General features: G+C 49.3%; 1 protein-coding gene across 9 annotated transcripts in view; it reads right to left on the bottom strand.

Moving 5' to 3' along the window:
- Ppp2r5c (protein phosphatase 2 regulatory subunit B'gamma) overlaps positions 1 to 12,993 on the bottom strand; it is a 142,891-nt gene that overhangs the window by 10,107 nt on the left and 119,791 nt on the right. For 4 of the 9 annotated variants that reach the window (XM_029541155.1, XM_029541158.1, XM_021201711.2 and 1 more), the window contains 4 exons: positions 8,345 to 8,472; positions 7,226 to 7,327; positions 5,509 to 5,581; positions 1,496 to 1,612 (listed from right to left, as the gene is read on the bottom strand). In XM_029541155.1, the coding sequence (XP_029397015.1) occupies positions 1,496 to 1,612; positions 5,509 to 5,581; positions 7,226 to 7,327; positions 8,345 to 8,472 (420 nt within the window). Of the gene's footprint in view, positions 1 to 1,488; positions 1,613 to 5,508; positions 5,582 to 7,225; positions 7,328 to 8,344; positions 8,473 to 12,993 lie in introns of all 9 variants that reach the window. The other 5 variants (XM_029541157.1, XM_029541156.1, XM_029541160.1 and 2 more) reach the window with 2 other exon arrangements.

Here is a 12,993-nt window from a genome sequence, read left to right as displayed (position 1 = left end):
GGAAACACATGGGTTTCCTTTCTTGTCCATCCCTCTCTCTCTCTCTCTCTCTCTCTCTCTCTCTCTTTTTTCCTTCCTTTTTTTTTTTTTTTTTTTTTTTGAGGGTCTCACTGTGTGGCCCAGAATGGCCTTCAACTCACAATTCTCCTGCTGTGGCTTCTGGAGCTCTGGGATTACAGGCCTGAGTAACCACGCCCAGATGAGCTCTATTCATTGCTAAGCAAAAACATTATGAGCAAAGTGTGGAGTTCAAGTAATTGCTGAGGGTCAGTAGGGCAGTAGGTGGCCACTGAGCTTCTCCATTGCATTTCTAGTGCACTCATTTATCCATTTAAACAATGTTCAATTTAAATGGAGGGGCTGAGGATGAACATGGCAAGTTCAGGGGCTGGGCCTTCCTTGCTCTGCACTCTGACAGGTAGCCTAGGACTCCAAATCAGACAACCATACTGCAATGGGGGAAAGAAACAGGCACCAGCATCTCTGCTTATGCTATTTACACCGGGACATGGCGTTCCAGAGTACCGTTGGCAGCAATTATGAAGAGATGCAGCCTTTCTTCATGCCAGGCCTTGGAGTGCTTCTGTGTGCTATACTGGAACCACAGCCCAGTTCAGAAGGCTCTATTTCTGGTTCTGCAGACGTTCTGCAGGTGTGGCTGGGGCTGGGGGAGGCTCATCTGGCTAGAGTGGCCACTCTTGGTAATGCTCCATCCTGTTTTCATCAGGTGTGGGGTTACCTGACTCAAACAAATAGATTAGAGAATCCTTCTGTGTGTTTAACTGAACTCCACAGGATGCCATGGGCAGAAGGGAGCAATGAGGGATCCCCGTCCACATCCTAGAATTTGAGTACTAATGTCTAGGGACTCTGTCATTGACCAAAGGGGGTCAGAATGGCTATTGCTTCCAGGTGCACTCAGGGCATTGCTTACACATGCTCGGAACAGGGAGCAAGCCCAGAGGAACACAGACGTTTAGGATCCAGAGAGGAGCTCAGTGTCAGTGGATCACCCTCTTTAAACCTTTCTGTGTACTTTCTCAATTTGGTAGAAAGAGATCTCTGGTTAAAAATGCTCTAAACCACTGCACCAAAGTGTTGCTGGCACAGCCCTGGCCTGCCATTGGGCCCCTGGGCCCTGAAGGAAGCCAAACTTCCCACCTTGGGTATCCTGGGAGGTGCTGGGCGTAGCACCTGCTATGAAGAGCTAAGGGGAAGTGTCTGTGGACCACAGCAGGAGACAGAGGGCTGCCAGGGGAAAGTGAAGGGCGAGATGCTATTGCGAAGCTTTGCTATTGCTCAAGCTAACACACAACAGTTAGGAGTTGGGTTTTTGTTGCTAAGATAAGTAAAGCAACAAACTGCAGCACACACTAATTGCTAAGACGGTTCCTAGCAATCCGATCGCTCAGATCTATAGCTTAGCGGAACGTGATGGACTCATCAAGCACATCTGTAGCAGGCTTTGCCCTGCTGTGCTCAATGCACCTTTTACCTGACGAGCCTCGTCGCTCACTGTCTTTTTCAGCATCTGCACATCTTCAAACTGAGGCCCATCTGTCTCCATTGCAACCGGAATGCTCATGGCGCTGGCTTGACTATACACTGCATACTGCAATGCAAAGTATGGAGTCACTGTCCGTTAGGAGCTGGGTCTGCACTCAGGGCCCTCATCCTGCATGGGCTGCTGGCCCACGGACCTTCTCTGAGTCCCTCTTCTACAAGAAGCCACGTAGTGGGAGACACATTTGCCTGCTTGCCCGCTGATGAAGTCTGTGGGCTGCTGCCTGTAGGCTGCTAGAAAGGGGCTCACCCTCGTGCAGTCTGGGCTGTGGGAGTGACCCTCTGCTAGCCGGCCCCACGATCACTTCTATGTCCTCCTGAGTTCATCTCTAGACAACCAGCTTATAGCCCTTTGTATCTCTAGGCCAAAACACTCAAGGGGGGACTGTCCATAGCAGAAGCTGTCACCCTCCTTCACATCCACCCTGGGGCAGCTGCCCCCAAATTCTTCCCTTCATTCTATGTCCCCAGTATTTTCCTAAGACTGTAAACTTTTCAACATAGCCCAATATCCTAAGACCACCTAACGCAGCCTGGTCTACTGCTAGGATCCCTCTAACCTGGCCCTGGTGTCAGGCCTGCTGTGTCTTGGGACCCTGCCCTCAGCTTCCTTAACCTCTCCAATATGCTCTCTACTCCCTATGCTCTGGGTGCACCAGGCAGGGTGTAACGGCAGGTAGCCTTCCACCTGCTTGAACCACTGACTTCAGGCTTTGTGAGCAGAGGGACATAGCCACAGTTTGTAGGCTGCTGGCTCCTGCCCCCTCTTTGTGGTGAGGTCAGGGAGGGACAGAGTCAGTGTCTGCTGCAGCTTGGGAGGGGGGGGGTGTCACGCTTAGTTCTTTCCTTGTCATACAGGTGCCGCCAGGAAGCCCCAAGCCTGGAGGGGAAGCAGAGTTTTGTGTTCCGACTTCCCCCTCCTGGTCAGCAGCTCCGCTCAGCCTCATCTGGTTCCTGTGCTTAGTTCTCTAACAAGCCGCCTCCTGGTCACTAACCACGTGTTCTGTTCACCTTACCCTCCAGGCTGGGTACTGGCTGTAACCTGGCACTACCTACTCTCTCAGCAGCCTCTTTCCACGTGTTCCAAGGGTCAGCTCCCCGGGTGCCTGGCCTTTACAGCACACCATGCTGCTGTTGACATAACTGAAAAGCTTTCTAAACCGCAGCAAGTCTGCCTGGATCATCCTGCGCCTTCTACACATTTGGAGGGATAAAGGCAGATAGCTCTGCCCTCTCTCCAGTCTTATCACAGCTACTGCAGACCCAGCCCTGAGTTTCTCTGATATTTTCTGACCCACTTGGGTCTTGGGCCCTTGCCTCAAATGCAAACTGAGTGACAGCTGTCGGGTCAGGACTCCCTCTGCACGCTCACTGGTCCTTGCCTCATCTCAGTGCCACTTCTTTCTGACCCTCCCTACAGACATGAACCACACCTTCTTCCGAAATCCAATTGGGCCAGAAATCTCCACTGGCTAGAATTTCCACAGTTGCTTCTGGATACACAGCACCTTGTCCTCACGTGGGGAGGAACAGAGAGGGCTGAAGGTCTGCTGTGAGACAGACTGAGGACTGCTCGAGAGCAAATGCGCCATCTTACTATCCCGGGATAAACCCAGTGTTTCCACACAGCTGTACGAGAGTGGAAAGGACCCCATGCCCATGGGCTGTGCTGGCTCATGGCAGATGAAATCCTAGTTGGCACAGGCCTTCAACAGGCAGCAGCTCACAGGAGGGTGAGAGTGCAGAGGTCTCCACATGAGGTGTGGACCTGGGGCTTCATCCCCACCACAGCCCAGGTGCAGAGAATCGATTTTCACGCACACAATATCCCAGGGGATGGTAGGGTGTGTGTGTGTGTGCGCGTGTGTGTGACACACAGAGAGAGAGACAGAGATGAATAGAGACGGACAGAGAGAAACCTGTGCATACATGCACGCACGCAGTAAGATGCCCTAAAGTCAATTTGGTGGGTTAGGAGAAACAGATCCGTGCTGGATATAATAAGTGTTTTAGAATTCCACACAAATCACATGGCATGAAAACCCAGGAAAGTGGCTATAACTGCCAAAACATGTCTTCTACCAACCTCCCGATGCCTCCCCCATCCGCTCTGAGCAGAGGAAGACACTTGCTTGGTCTGTAAAAATGAGATTTGCTTTGGGAAGGTATCTCCTCAGAAGGCAGTGAGCACAGTCAATCACCGGAACCTTCCATTGGATAGTGAAGTGCATACACACCCTCACCAAGGCTGACATGATCTGGAGACCCCCCAAAACCCCGGATAGCTACTGCCACACTGAGTCATGTAATGCCAGTACTAAGTAGAAACTAGAGAAGGCCTTTTCTCTCTAGAGAACGAGCTCTGAGGTGCATTTCCAGCTCTCAAGTCTTAACACATCAAGTATTTTCCACTTTACAGACAGTGTGTTATGGGGCATGTGGACGAGACACTTGACTGTCACAGATGGGGTGATGGGGTGAGGACAGTGGGAAGGGAGGCCACCAAAGCTCTAATGCCAAGCCCACCACAGGTATCATCAACAGACAGTTTGCAAGAGCGATCAAAAGGGATAAACCAGAAAGCTTTGTTGCAAGGCAGTGGCCACCCCAGAGTTGACACTGTAACACTCTGCTCTTCATTTGTAAGCAGGAGCTCTGTGCAGTTTTCAACAGAGTATTTCCATATTCTAGGTAAAGCATGCCTTCCAAGACTCTCCACCAGCCAGATTAAAAACAAACAAACAAACAAAGCTCTAAATGAAGCAAGACCACCAGTGCAATGTCAGCAAGGCTGAGTCACCTAACCCTACCCACACAGGCTTTTGCTGAGTTTTAAAACAACTACCAGTGCTTCTGCTCAGAAGCCCTGTCCATATGTGCAGATCTCTGTAATTCAGCTACAAGCCTTAGAAGAACTTCTCTATAGCATGAAAGTGCCGCCAGGGAAATGTGAGCTCCTTGTTTTAGGTGGAACCGCAGATCTGCAACAGACTGTCATTAAGTCTCCTTTCTTCAAAGGGATGCAGGCCAGAATGCTGTCTCATAGGAAAATACACACTGATATCTTCATATATTGTTTTTATTAAATGACAAAGATTAAAAAAACCCATATCCAACTTACATAATAATTTATGTACACACTTAATACACACTTCTCAACCAAAAAGAAATACACTGTTTAGTAAGGTATTTTCTTCCCTGGAGAGCTGAGAGAAGCCTGAGAGATCTTAGTGTGGAAAAGGTCAGACATTTCATCAAGTGGCTGTTATAATCAGACACACACAACAAGGAGAAAAGAAACACCCAATAACATTGATCATTCAGACCAGCAGAGGTAACACCCCAATAACTGATCATTCAGACCAGCAGAGGCAACACCAAAGAGCTATGGCTGCAAAGCTGTCCCAGGCTCTGCCAGCCTAAAAGCTAACACTGGACGGAGGCTGGTGAGTCACCTGCAGCTCTGACACACACGACCATCTGCCTGGCTTCGCCTTGCGTGAGCACACTGCATCAGTTAGGGTAGAGGAGCAGTTAGTGTGAGCAGGGCAGAGTTCAGTTAGTTTTCTCATTCTTCATCTGCCTCACCCTCATCTGTCTCATGTACGAGAATAAAAAGGAGGAATACGGTTCAAGTGACAGCATCTATGACATTCGAGCAAGAAAGGACATTACAATCTCAGAGGTTACATCCTGGTGTTCTTTTTACCACATCATATCTTACTTTTAAAAAGAAGAGAAAGAAATTGATTCTGTGGTAAAAGTTATGTGTGGCAAATAAGTACTTATACAAGAAGAAGTTACAAAGTTGGAAAGTGTTTTATTGCGGACATTTGCACATACAGTGTTAGTGACGTTGGCCTCCCTGGGGGCGAGCCAGGCCCTATTCTCATCAGACATTCACGCAAAGCCTCCACACTCCCGAGTTACTCTCGTTTTCAGTACCTGGGGATTCGCTTTGGCTAGATTTTCTATTTTAACCCATGCTTCTTCTCGCTCTTTCATTTTTAGCTTCTCTCTGAAAAACAAGAAAACATCATCTGTATTAGAGAAGAGGCACTCAGGCAGGTTAGGGGGCGAAAGCAAGGGGACACCAGTGCCACAGTCATGTTTTCCTGTGTTTTCTGGTCTTACTCCACGTCTCACACTGTGGCTCTCAACACGTGTAACGTGAAAAGAACCTAAAAACTGGCCAAGAGTGAGACTAAAGATTATTACAAATTTAACAAGACTTCAAAACACAGCCCTCCCTCCCCCATTTCCTCCAAGTCGGTCCAATGTTCTTAGTTTGGCTGCCTGCCTGCCACAGTCTATACCCACTGCACAGGCAAGTCTGCAGAGGAGCCTAGGAGGCCAGAGCTGGCACCCCAGCAGTGACAGTATTCCAAGGGGGACCAGGGCTGCTTCTAACTCCATCATTAGATGCAGTGATTTTTTTTTCATTCATTATTTTTTTTAAACCCTCAAAATGCACTACCACAGGCAACTTCTAAAACGCCATCACTCTCTAGGAGTGGAGGAGTGGGAGAGGTGGCTTCTTTGAGACTTCCATCACACTAACTCCACCTCGGGGGCTGTGCCCAGTCTGGTGTGGCTCTCTGTGGCTCTGCCACCCTGTGCATTGAAGACACGCATTCTGTACTTTACAGGGTACTCTGATTCACTCCACCTGCCCTGTTATGCCAAGGACTTTTGTTACAACCATTGCTGTATTACCAGGAACCAAAACAGAGCGTGACACGCAGTCATAACTCACATAGCATCTAAAAACTGGGGAAATAAATGGTGGTAGCTAAACACACATAGTTCATCCACTATAACCACTTTTTTTGTTGTTGTTTTGGTTTTTTCGAGACAGGGTTTCTCTGTGTAGCCCTGGCTGTCCTGGAACTCACTCGGTAGACCAGGCTGGCCTCGAACTTAGAAATCTGCCTGCCTCTGCCTCCCAAGTGCTGGGATTAAAGGCGTGCGCCACCATGCCCAGCAATAAACTGTATTCTTTTTTTTTTTTTTTTTAAGATTTATTTATTTATTATATGTAAATACACTGTAGCTGTCTTCAGACACTCCAGAAGAGGGAGTCAGATCTTGTTATGGATGGTTGTGAGCCACCATGTGGTTGCTGGGATTTGAACTCTGGACCTTCGTAAGAGCAGTCGGGTGCTCTTACCCACTGAGCCATCTCACCAGCCCATAAACTGCATTCTTATTGCGCGACTGTGAGATGACATGAGGGCAGAGAACAACTCTGAGGAGGGTGAGGACAGCTCTGTGGAGTCTCCTCCCATCCATTTTTACACAGGATCTGAGCTTAGGTTATCAGACTTGTACCCACTGAACCATCTTGCCAGCCCCCAGAGTGACCTTTCATAACTAATGAATCACATGACTATGCACCCAGCCTAGGGACAGAGCACAGCTTCTGGGGAGACACAGCCTCTGAAGCCCCCCCCCCCACACACACACAGAAGCAGCGCTCTAAAAAAGATAAAGGTGACTCCGGTAGTGGAAGGGCAAGGACCCTGGCTTCAGACACATGCCCTTTGGTGACAGGCTTCCTAAACCAGAGCAGAACAGGGTTGCTTTACAAGTTCAAAGAGTAACTCTGCAGGACAGACAGAGGCTGTGCAATCCTCAGGAAGCTGTGTGAGGAGCCACTTACTTGAGTTTCTCTGCTTTGAACTGTTGGGTGCAGTCATCGAAGAGTTTTTGGTTCATCTCCATGAAGAGTTTCAGGGCATTGTATATCAAGCCGTGTATTGTCCTGCAGAGTGAATGCCAGAGTGAGACGCCCACACCGGGTCCTCCTCATCCTTCCCTGCCTCCTATCACATCTCCCTCCCTCCGCTTGAGGCCCCCCCCCTCCCCCCCGTCTCCCTTACTTCTGAGGTCCTACCTCCCCACAACAAGCTCACTCAGTTCTAATACAAGCTGCTAGTTCTGATTCAGTCGTTTTTCGAGTCAGGGCTTCCAGGAACCTGTCAGGTCAGGAAGTCCACCTTCCTAGCTAACAGCAGGCAAAGCCACTTTGCCTGAAGACAGACTAGAAAATGTGGAGTCCTGAGAAGAACTCTGAGTAAGTTACTCAGGAGGCAGCAACACAGAGCCTGCTTCGGACGCTCCCCGGAGGAGAGGGACGCCCTAGCACCCGCATTTGGCTAATGTGGAGTATAAGCTCAACATCTAAATCATCCAGCATCCATGGGGAGAACCCTGCAGGCTGTCAGAGAGCTTTCCATGGGTGAACTGATCTCCTTTTCCTCTGCAGTGAAATGAAAGGAGGGGGAACTGAACAGTTCTCAGGCCATTTAAGATACCAGTTCTTCTCTTTCACGCTCTAGGTAGCGCCCACAGTAGGGTGGCCATTGAGTTTAATGATGGACTCCTCTGATATGTCATGGGACTTGAAGGGCCACCTAAGGACTGGTGTGTCCACTGAGTTCCAGCAGGACTGAGTCCTGTGAACTCTGCAGTGACCTTTGAACTCCCTTGGAGGCTCCAGGAGCAGCCTGGAAGGTGCTCAGACACATTCCCTGTGCTGGTGTGGCATGGGGTCAATGAGACAAAATAACCACAGAGGTCACAGGGATGATCCACACTGCGCTTAACTGAAAAACTCACGCCGGGCGTGGTGGCGCACGCCTTTAATCCCAGCACTCGGGAGGCAGAGGCAGAGGCAGGCAGATTTCTGAGTTTGAGGCCAGCCTGGTCTACAAAGTGAGTTACAGCAAGGCATGCACTATTTAAAGGTGACCAGGAGCTAGCGGCCTCCAGTTCCTACTTGTTCCAGTGGGTCTTTGAGTTGCGGTATAAGGAAGGAAACATGATGGGCAGAATCTTCGCTGCGTTGTCACTGATTAAACTCATGATGTACTCATTGTTCCAGTAATACAGCGCCCGCTCGGCTACCTGCAAGACAGGGGTGCAGAAGTGTGGGTGACCCATACAAAGGCACAAGGCAAACACTGCGAGACCTGTGAGTACAGCAAGTTACACTGGATCACACAGTTACCACCAATTCCATCAATTCTAACAGTCTAGGTTGTGACACCGAAGAACAATCAATGAAGAGGCAAAATGAGAACTTAGGTATCAAGAGGACACGCTGGCATTCACTCCTCCATTTATTCAATAAACACTCATATGAGACCCCAGGCTGGATGCCAACACTCGGTGAAAGAGATGCACGTGTGCATGGATGCACCAGTCTGTAGTGCATGTGTACATGAACACACACATGTGTACATGAACACACACATGAGGAGGCCAGAGGTTGACACTGCGTGTCCTCCTAAATCGCTTAACATCTTAGCTTTCAAGACAGGGTCTCTCATGGAACTTGGCTGGCTGGGACTCTCCCGTCTCTGACCCCCGAGTGCTGGCTTACAGGTGTGGCCAGGTGATGCACACTCTGGTCCTCAGGTTTGTGCAATGAGCACATTGATGAGCCACCTCTCTGCAGTGGCATTCCTCCCCACTCACTCCTGCTTGTCCTGTCTGAAGGAGGTTTCTTGTGTGTGCACCACCCACTTAGCATGGACACTGAGGCAGAGCTTGGCTGGGAATAGAAAACAGAGATGATAACTGATTTTCTAGAAATGACAAATGATGCTGGGGCAGGAGGGTTGTGTCTGTAACCATGGAGGCTGTATCAGAGGCAGACCCCGTGTGAGAGATGCTGAGAGCAAGGACAGCAAGAGGGACAGGAGTTTCCAAGACCACAGAGCCACATCTCGGGGCCTGTGAGCCGGCCCTTGCTTTGGGTGAACTGTAGAGCTAGGACTCCTCTGGATTAGCTACATGTTCCCAATACAGAAAGCTGAAAAGCCAGGAAAAGCGCCCCCCCCCCCGACCCCAGCCAAATCTGCAGTAGTCCATGCCTCTGCTCTGACTGCTGTCCTTCACAGTCAACGGGCACACACACAGATACAGCCTGAAGAACCATCAGTTCACAAAAATACAAAAGGGAACGTGGTCAGTCCTGTCCCAGTACAGTATTCCATAAGCACAGCCAGCATGTGGTGTAGTGGCCACCTGCAGAACCTCAGCGCTGAGCAGGACCACAGGTCTGCCTCCGGAAGCATTGAGTGAGAAGGTGGGGAAGGAGCCAGCTGTGGAGGGTTCAGGAGCCAGGATTAGTTCTTCAGAGAAAGTGAGGAGAGGTGAGCTTTGCAAATGGGTAAAAGAACACAGACAGAAATACAGTGTACATTTGGTTTTTGCTTTTTAAAAAGGGCTATCGAGATGGCTTTCGGTACAGGTACCTGTGACCAAGCCTAATGACCTTAGTTTGATGCCTGGGACCCACATGGTAGAAGACAGCCAACTCCTCCACACATACATCCTGTAGTATACACTTGTCTCTACCCATGCCCATCACACACAAACACACACACACACACACACACACACACACACACACACACACGCATGCAGTTTTAGGATGCCTTACTATTGCTCGCACAGAGTCTCTCACCTACCTGAGCCTTCCACACACTGGGAATAAGGGTGTGCACCACCATGAATGACAGATAATTTTTGCTTAAGAGTTCAAGACCTTCTATGCTTTCATTTTTGCGTTTAAAAAAAAAAAAAAAACCTATGTAGTTTAAGTCAATGTACAGTTGATCATCTTCCCATCTCAGCCCCCGAAGTGTGGGAGCTACAGGCGTGTGCATACCTGGCCAATTCCTTACCTATAATTTTTTAGAAGATCTATTTATTCTGTGTATATGTCTGTGATATGGCAAACCCTCGCAGTCCCAGGACAACATGAGGACAACATGAAGGAGCTGGTTCTCTCCTGTCACTTCGCAGACCCTAGGGATCCAACTCATGGTCAGGTTTGGTGGCAAGTGCCTTCACCGCTGAGTCACTGTGCTGGTCCTCAATTTTAATTTATTGTGTGTGCACGCATGTGAGCATGTGCTGTGATATGCATGGAGGTTAAAGGTCAACTGTGATTCGGTTCCCTCCTCCCACCCTCACGTGGGTTCTGCACCCTGAGGTCAGGTCACCCAGGCTTGCTTGTCAAACACCGTGTCTTCTTTTTTCACTCCTTTCTATTTTGAACCAGGGTCTTACTGTGTTGCCATAGCTGGCCTGGAGCTTGAAACGTCGCCCGGGCAGGCCTTGAACTGAGAGACCATAGAGAACATTTAGGTATCCATAAATACGTTTGGATATAGTAGTTCAACCCTCATAAGAAAACAGAAGACAGGGTGCTTGAACTGAAGGCTCAAGTTACAAACTGTTTTAGTTTTTAACACAATTTTGTTTTTCTTGAGAAACAGTAGCCAGGCTGGCCTAGGACTTGTGATCTTTCTGCCTCAGCTCTGGGATGAACAGTTGCTCTCAGCTGATTAATGTCACTCTCAACGACAGCCTGTGTGCTCGGCACTCCTGCATGCTTGCCCCAGTTCGGCAGTGCAGCCGTACTGGCAGGCACTGGTTCTGATCCGTGTGGCATGGTATTCCATTCAGATCTCAGCGTTGGGCCCTTCATGTGGATATACAACTCCACTGTCCTGTCTGCTTGGCTTCAGAATCAGCTTGCACCAGCACATGTAGTGCCCACGTGTACCTCTAAAACATACGTAGTTTGTCTAAAACATATGTAGTTTCTTTCTAAAACATACGTAGTTTGTTTCCTGTGTGTGTGGACTGCTAGGCTTGGCAGCAGGCCCCTGTCTGCTGATCCATTAGGCTGGGCCCTTTCCACTTTCATAACAACTTGGGGTTGAGAGGTGACTGACTCCACAGACGCTGTCTCCTCTGCAGCCACCATGGCCTGGCCTTATGCGCAGGACAACTTCCAGAATAGAAGTGACCAAGATGGCCAGGGATCGAGGACATTAAAAGTAGAAAAAGCATAGGGAAAACATCTAAATATTAAGGAAGAGCTGGCCATAGATATCTGGAAGGTTTTAGAACTGACCCGAGTCTATGGGGACTGGACTTATCGGGGAGGCCCCTACAGACAAGAGTGAAGAGCCTCGGCGGTGGGTGACCTGTGCTGGGCTGGTTTCCAAGGGAAAATCCTCTGGTCACAATCACTGTTAGAGGTGCCTCTGCTTCTCTAGAGCAGACCTTGGCTGTCCCTCTATACTCTACCCTTGGCTCATGGGGGAAAGGCAGTGTGCACAGGCTCGGAGAGCAGGCCTGGCTCACTCACCTTCACTCGGGGGACACCTGCAACGCCTTGCAGGCCACCTTCCTACCTGGGCTTATTTTCCCACATGAAATTTTATCAAATTTGACACATAGTAGCACACAATAGTAATCTTAGCACTCTGAATCTGAGACAGGAGGATCATGACACGAGGTCACTTTGGGCTATAAAGCAAGTTCCAGGACAGTCAAGACCATACAGAGAAACCCCATCTCAAAAAACCCAAACCCAAACCCAAATCTAAGGCTGTGGAGTGTCTAACCTTTCACCGCGCCCGCCCATCCTAGTACATTGGCTAGAGTGGTCTTGTGTAGCAACCACAACTGTTGTGTCCAGACTACATAACTCCACAGCTGCGCTCTCCGACTTCTGGCTCCTACAACCCTCCTGTCTCTTCTGGATTCCCCGAGCCTTGGAGGAAGACAGTAGGGCAGGGATGTGAAGGCCAACACTCTAGTCACTTCCTCTGCACTTAGGTCACCTGTGGTTTTGTGTTAACCTCTGTCCACTTGTACAAAGCAGGCTGTCTGACAGGGGGGTGAGCAGCACTAACTTAAGGGTATAGACAGTGTTTGGATGCCAGGTAATCGCTGTCAGTTTAGCAAACTGAGGGCAGTAGGTTCTCCCAGGGCGCTCTGGCCTCTGGTTCTGGCCCAGGTTTACAGTGAGATCTCTCTCATCGGGCAGGCTTTCAATCCAGTTAGATAGCTGTAGCTTATCACTCAAGACATTCACGCCCTTTTTGTACCACTGGGCGTACCTCGCTGGGGGAGTAGTTACTGGAGCTCCCTAGCACCTTGCAACACTATGGAAACTGGCAATCAAGAAGCTTCCAGCCAGTACCAACTTGATTTCTCTAAGTCGTGTGACCAGAGTGCATGGTGTCACCAGCAAAAGGTGACATTCTGGTCGGCAACTAAGTCGTCTGTAGCTGTTGCTGTAAGGAGACACCACGACCAAGGCAACTTACACAGTGAAGCAAGGGAAAGTTAGAGTCCACAGTGATTATGGCAGGGAGCACAGCGGCAGGCAGGCAGGCACGATATTGGAAATCCACTTTCGTTCAAACCAACTTGGGAGGGCTCTTGGACACCCCTCCTCCAATAACTTGAAGGGAGGTATCTCATGCTTGGCTTTTGACTAGTTTTTTTTTTTTAAAGATTTATTATTTATTATATGTAAGTACACTGTAGCTGTCTTCAGACACTCCAGAAGAGGGCGTCAGATCTTGTTACAGATGGTTATGAGCCACCATGTGG

Source organism: Mus pahari, chromosome 7 (genome assembly GCF_900095145.1).
Source record: "Mus pahari chromosome 7, PAHARI_EIJ_v1.1, whole genome shotgun sequence".
Taxonomy (NCBI): Eukaryota; Metazoa; Chordata; class Mammalia; order Rodentia; family Muridae; genus Mus; species Mus pahari.
The sequence above is the reverse complement of the archived record's forward strand: the minus strand, read 5'-3'. Positions and strand labels throughout refer to the sequence as shown.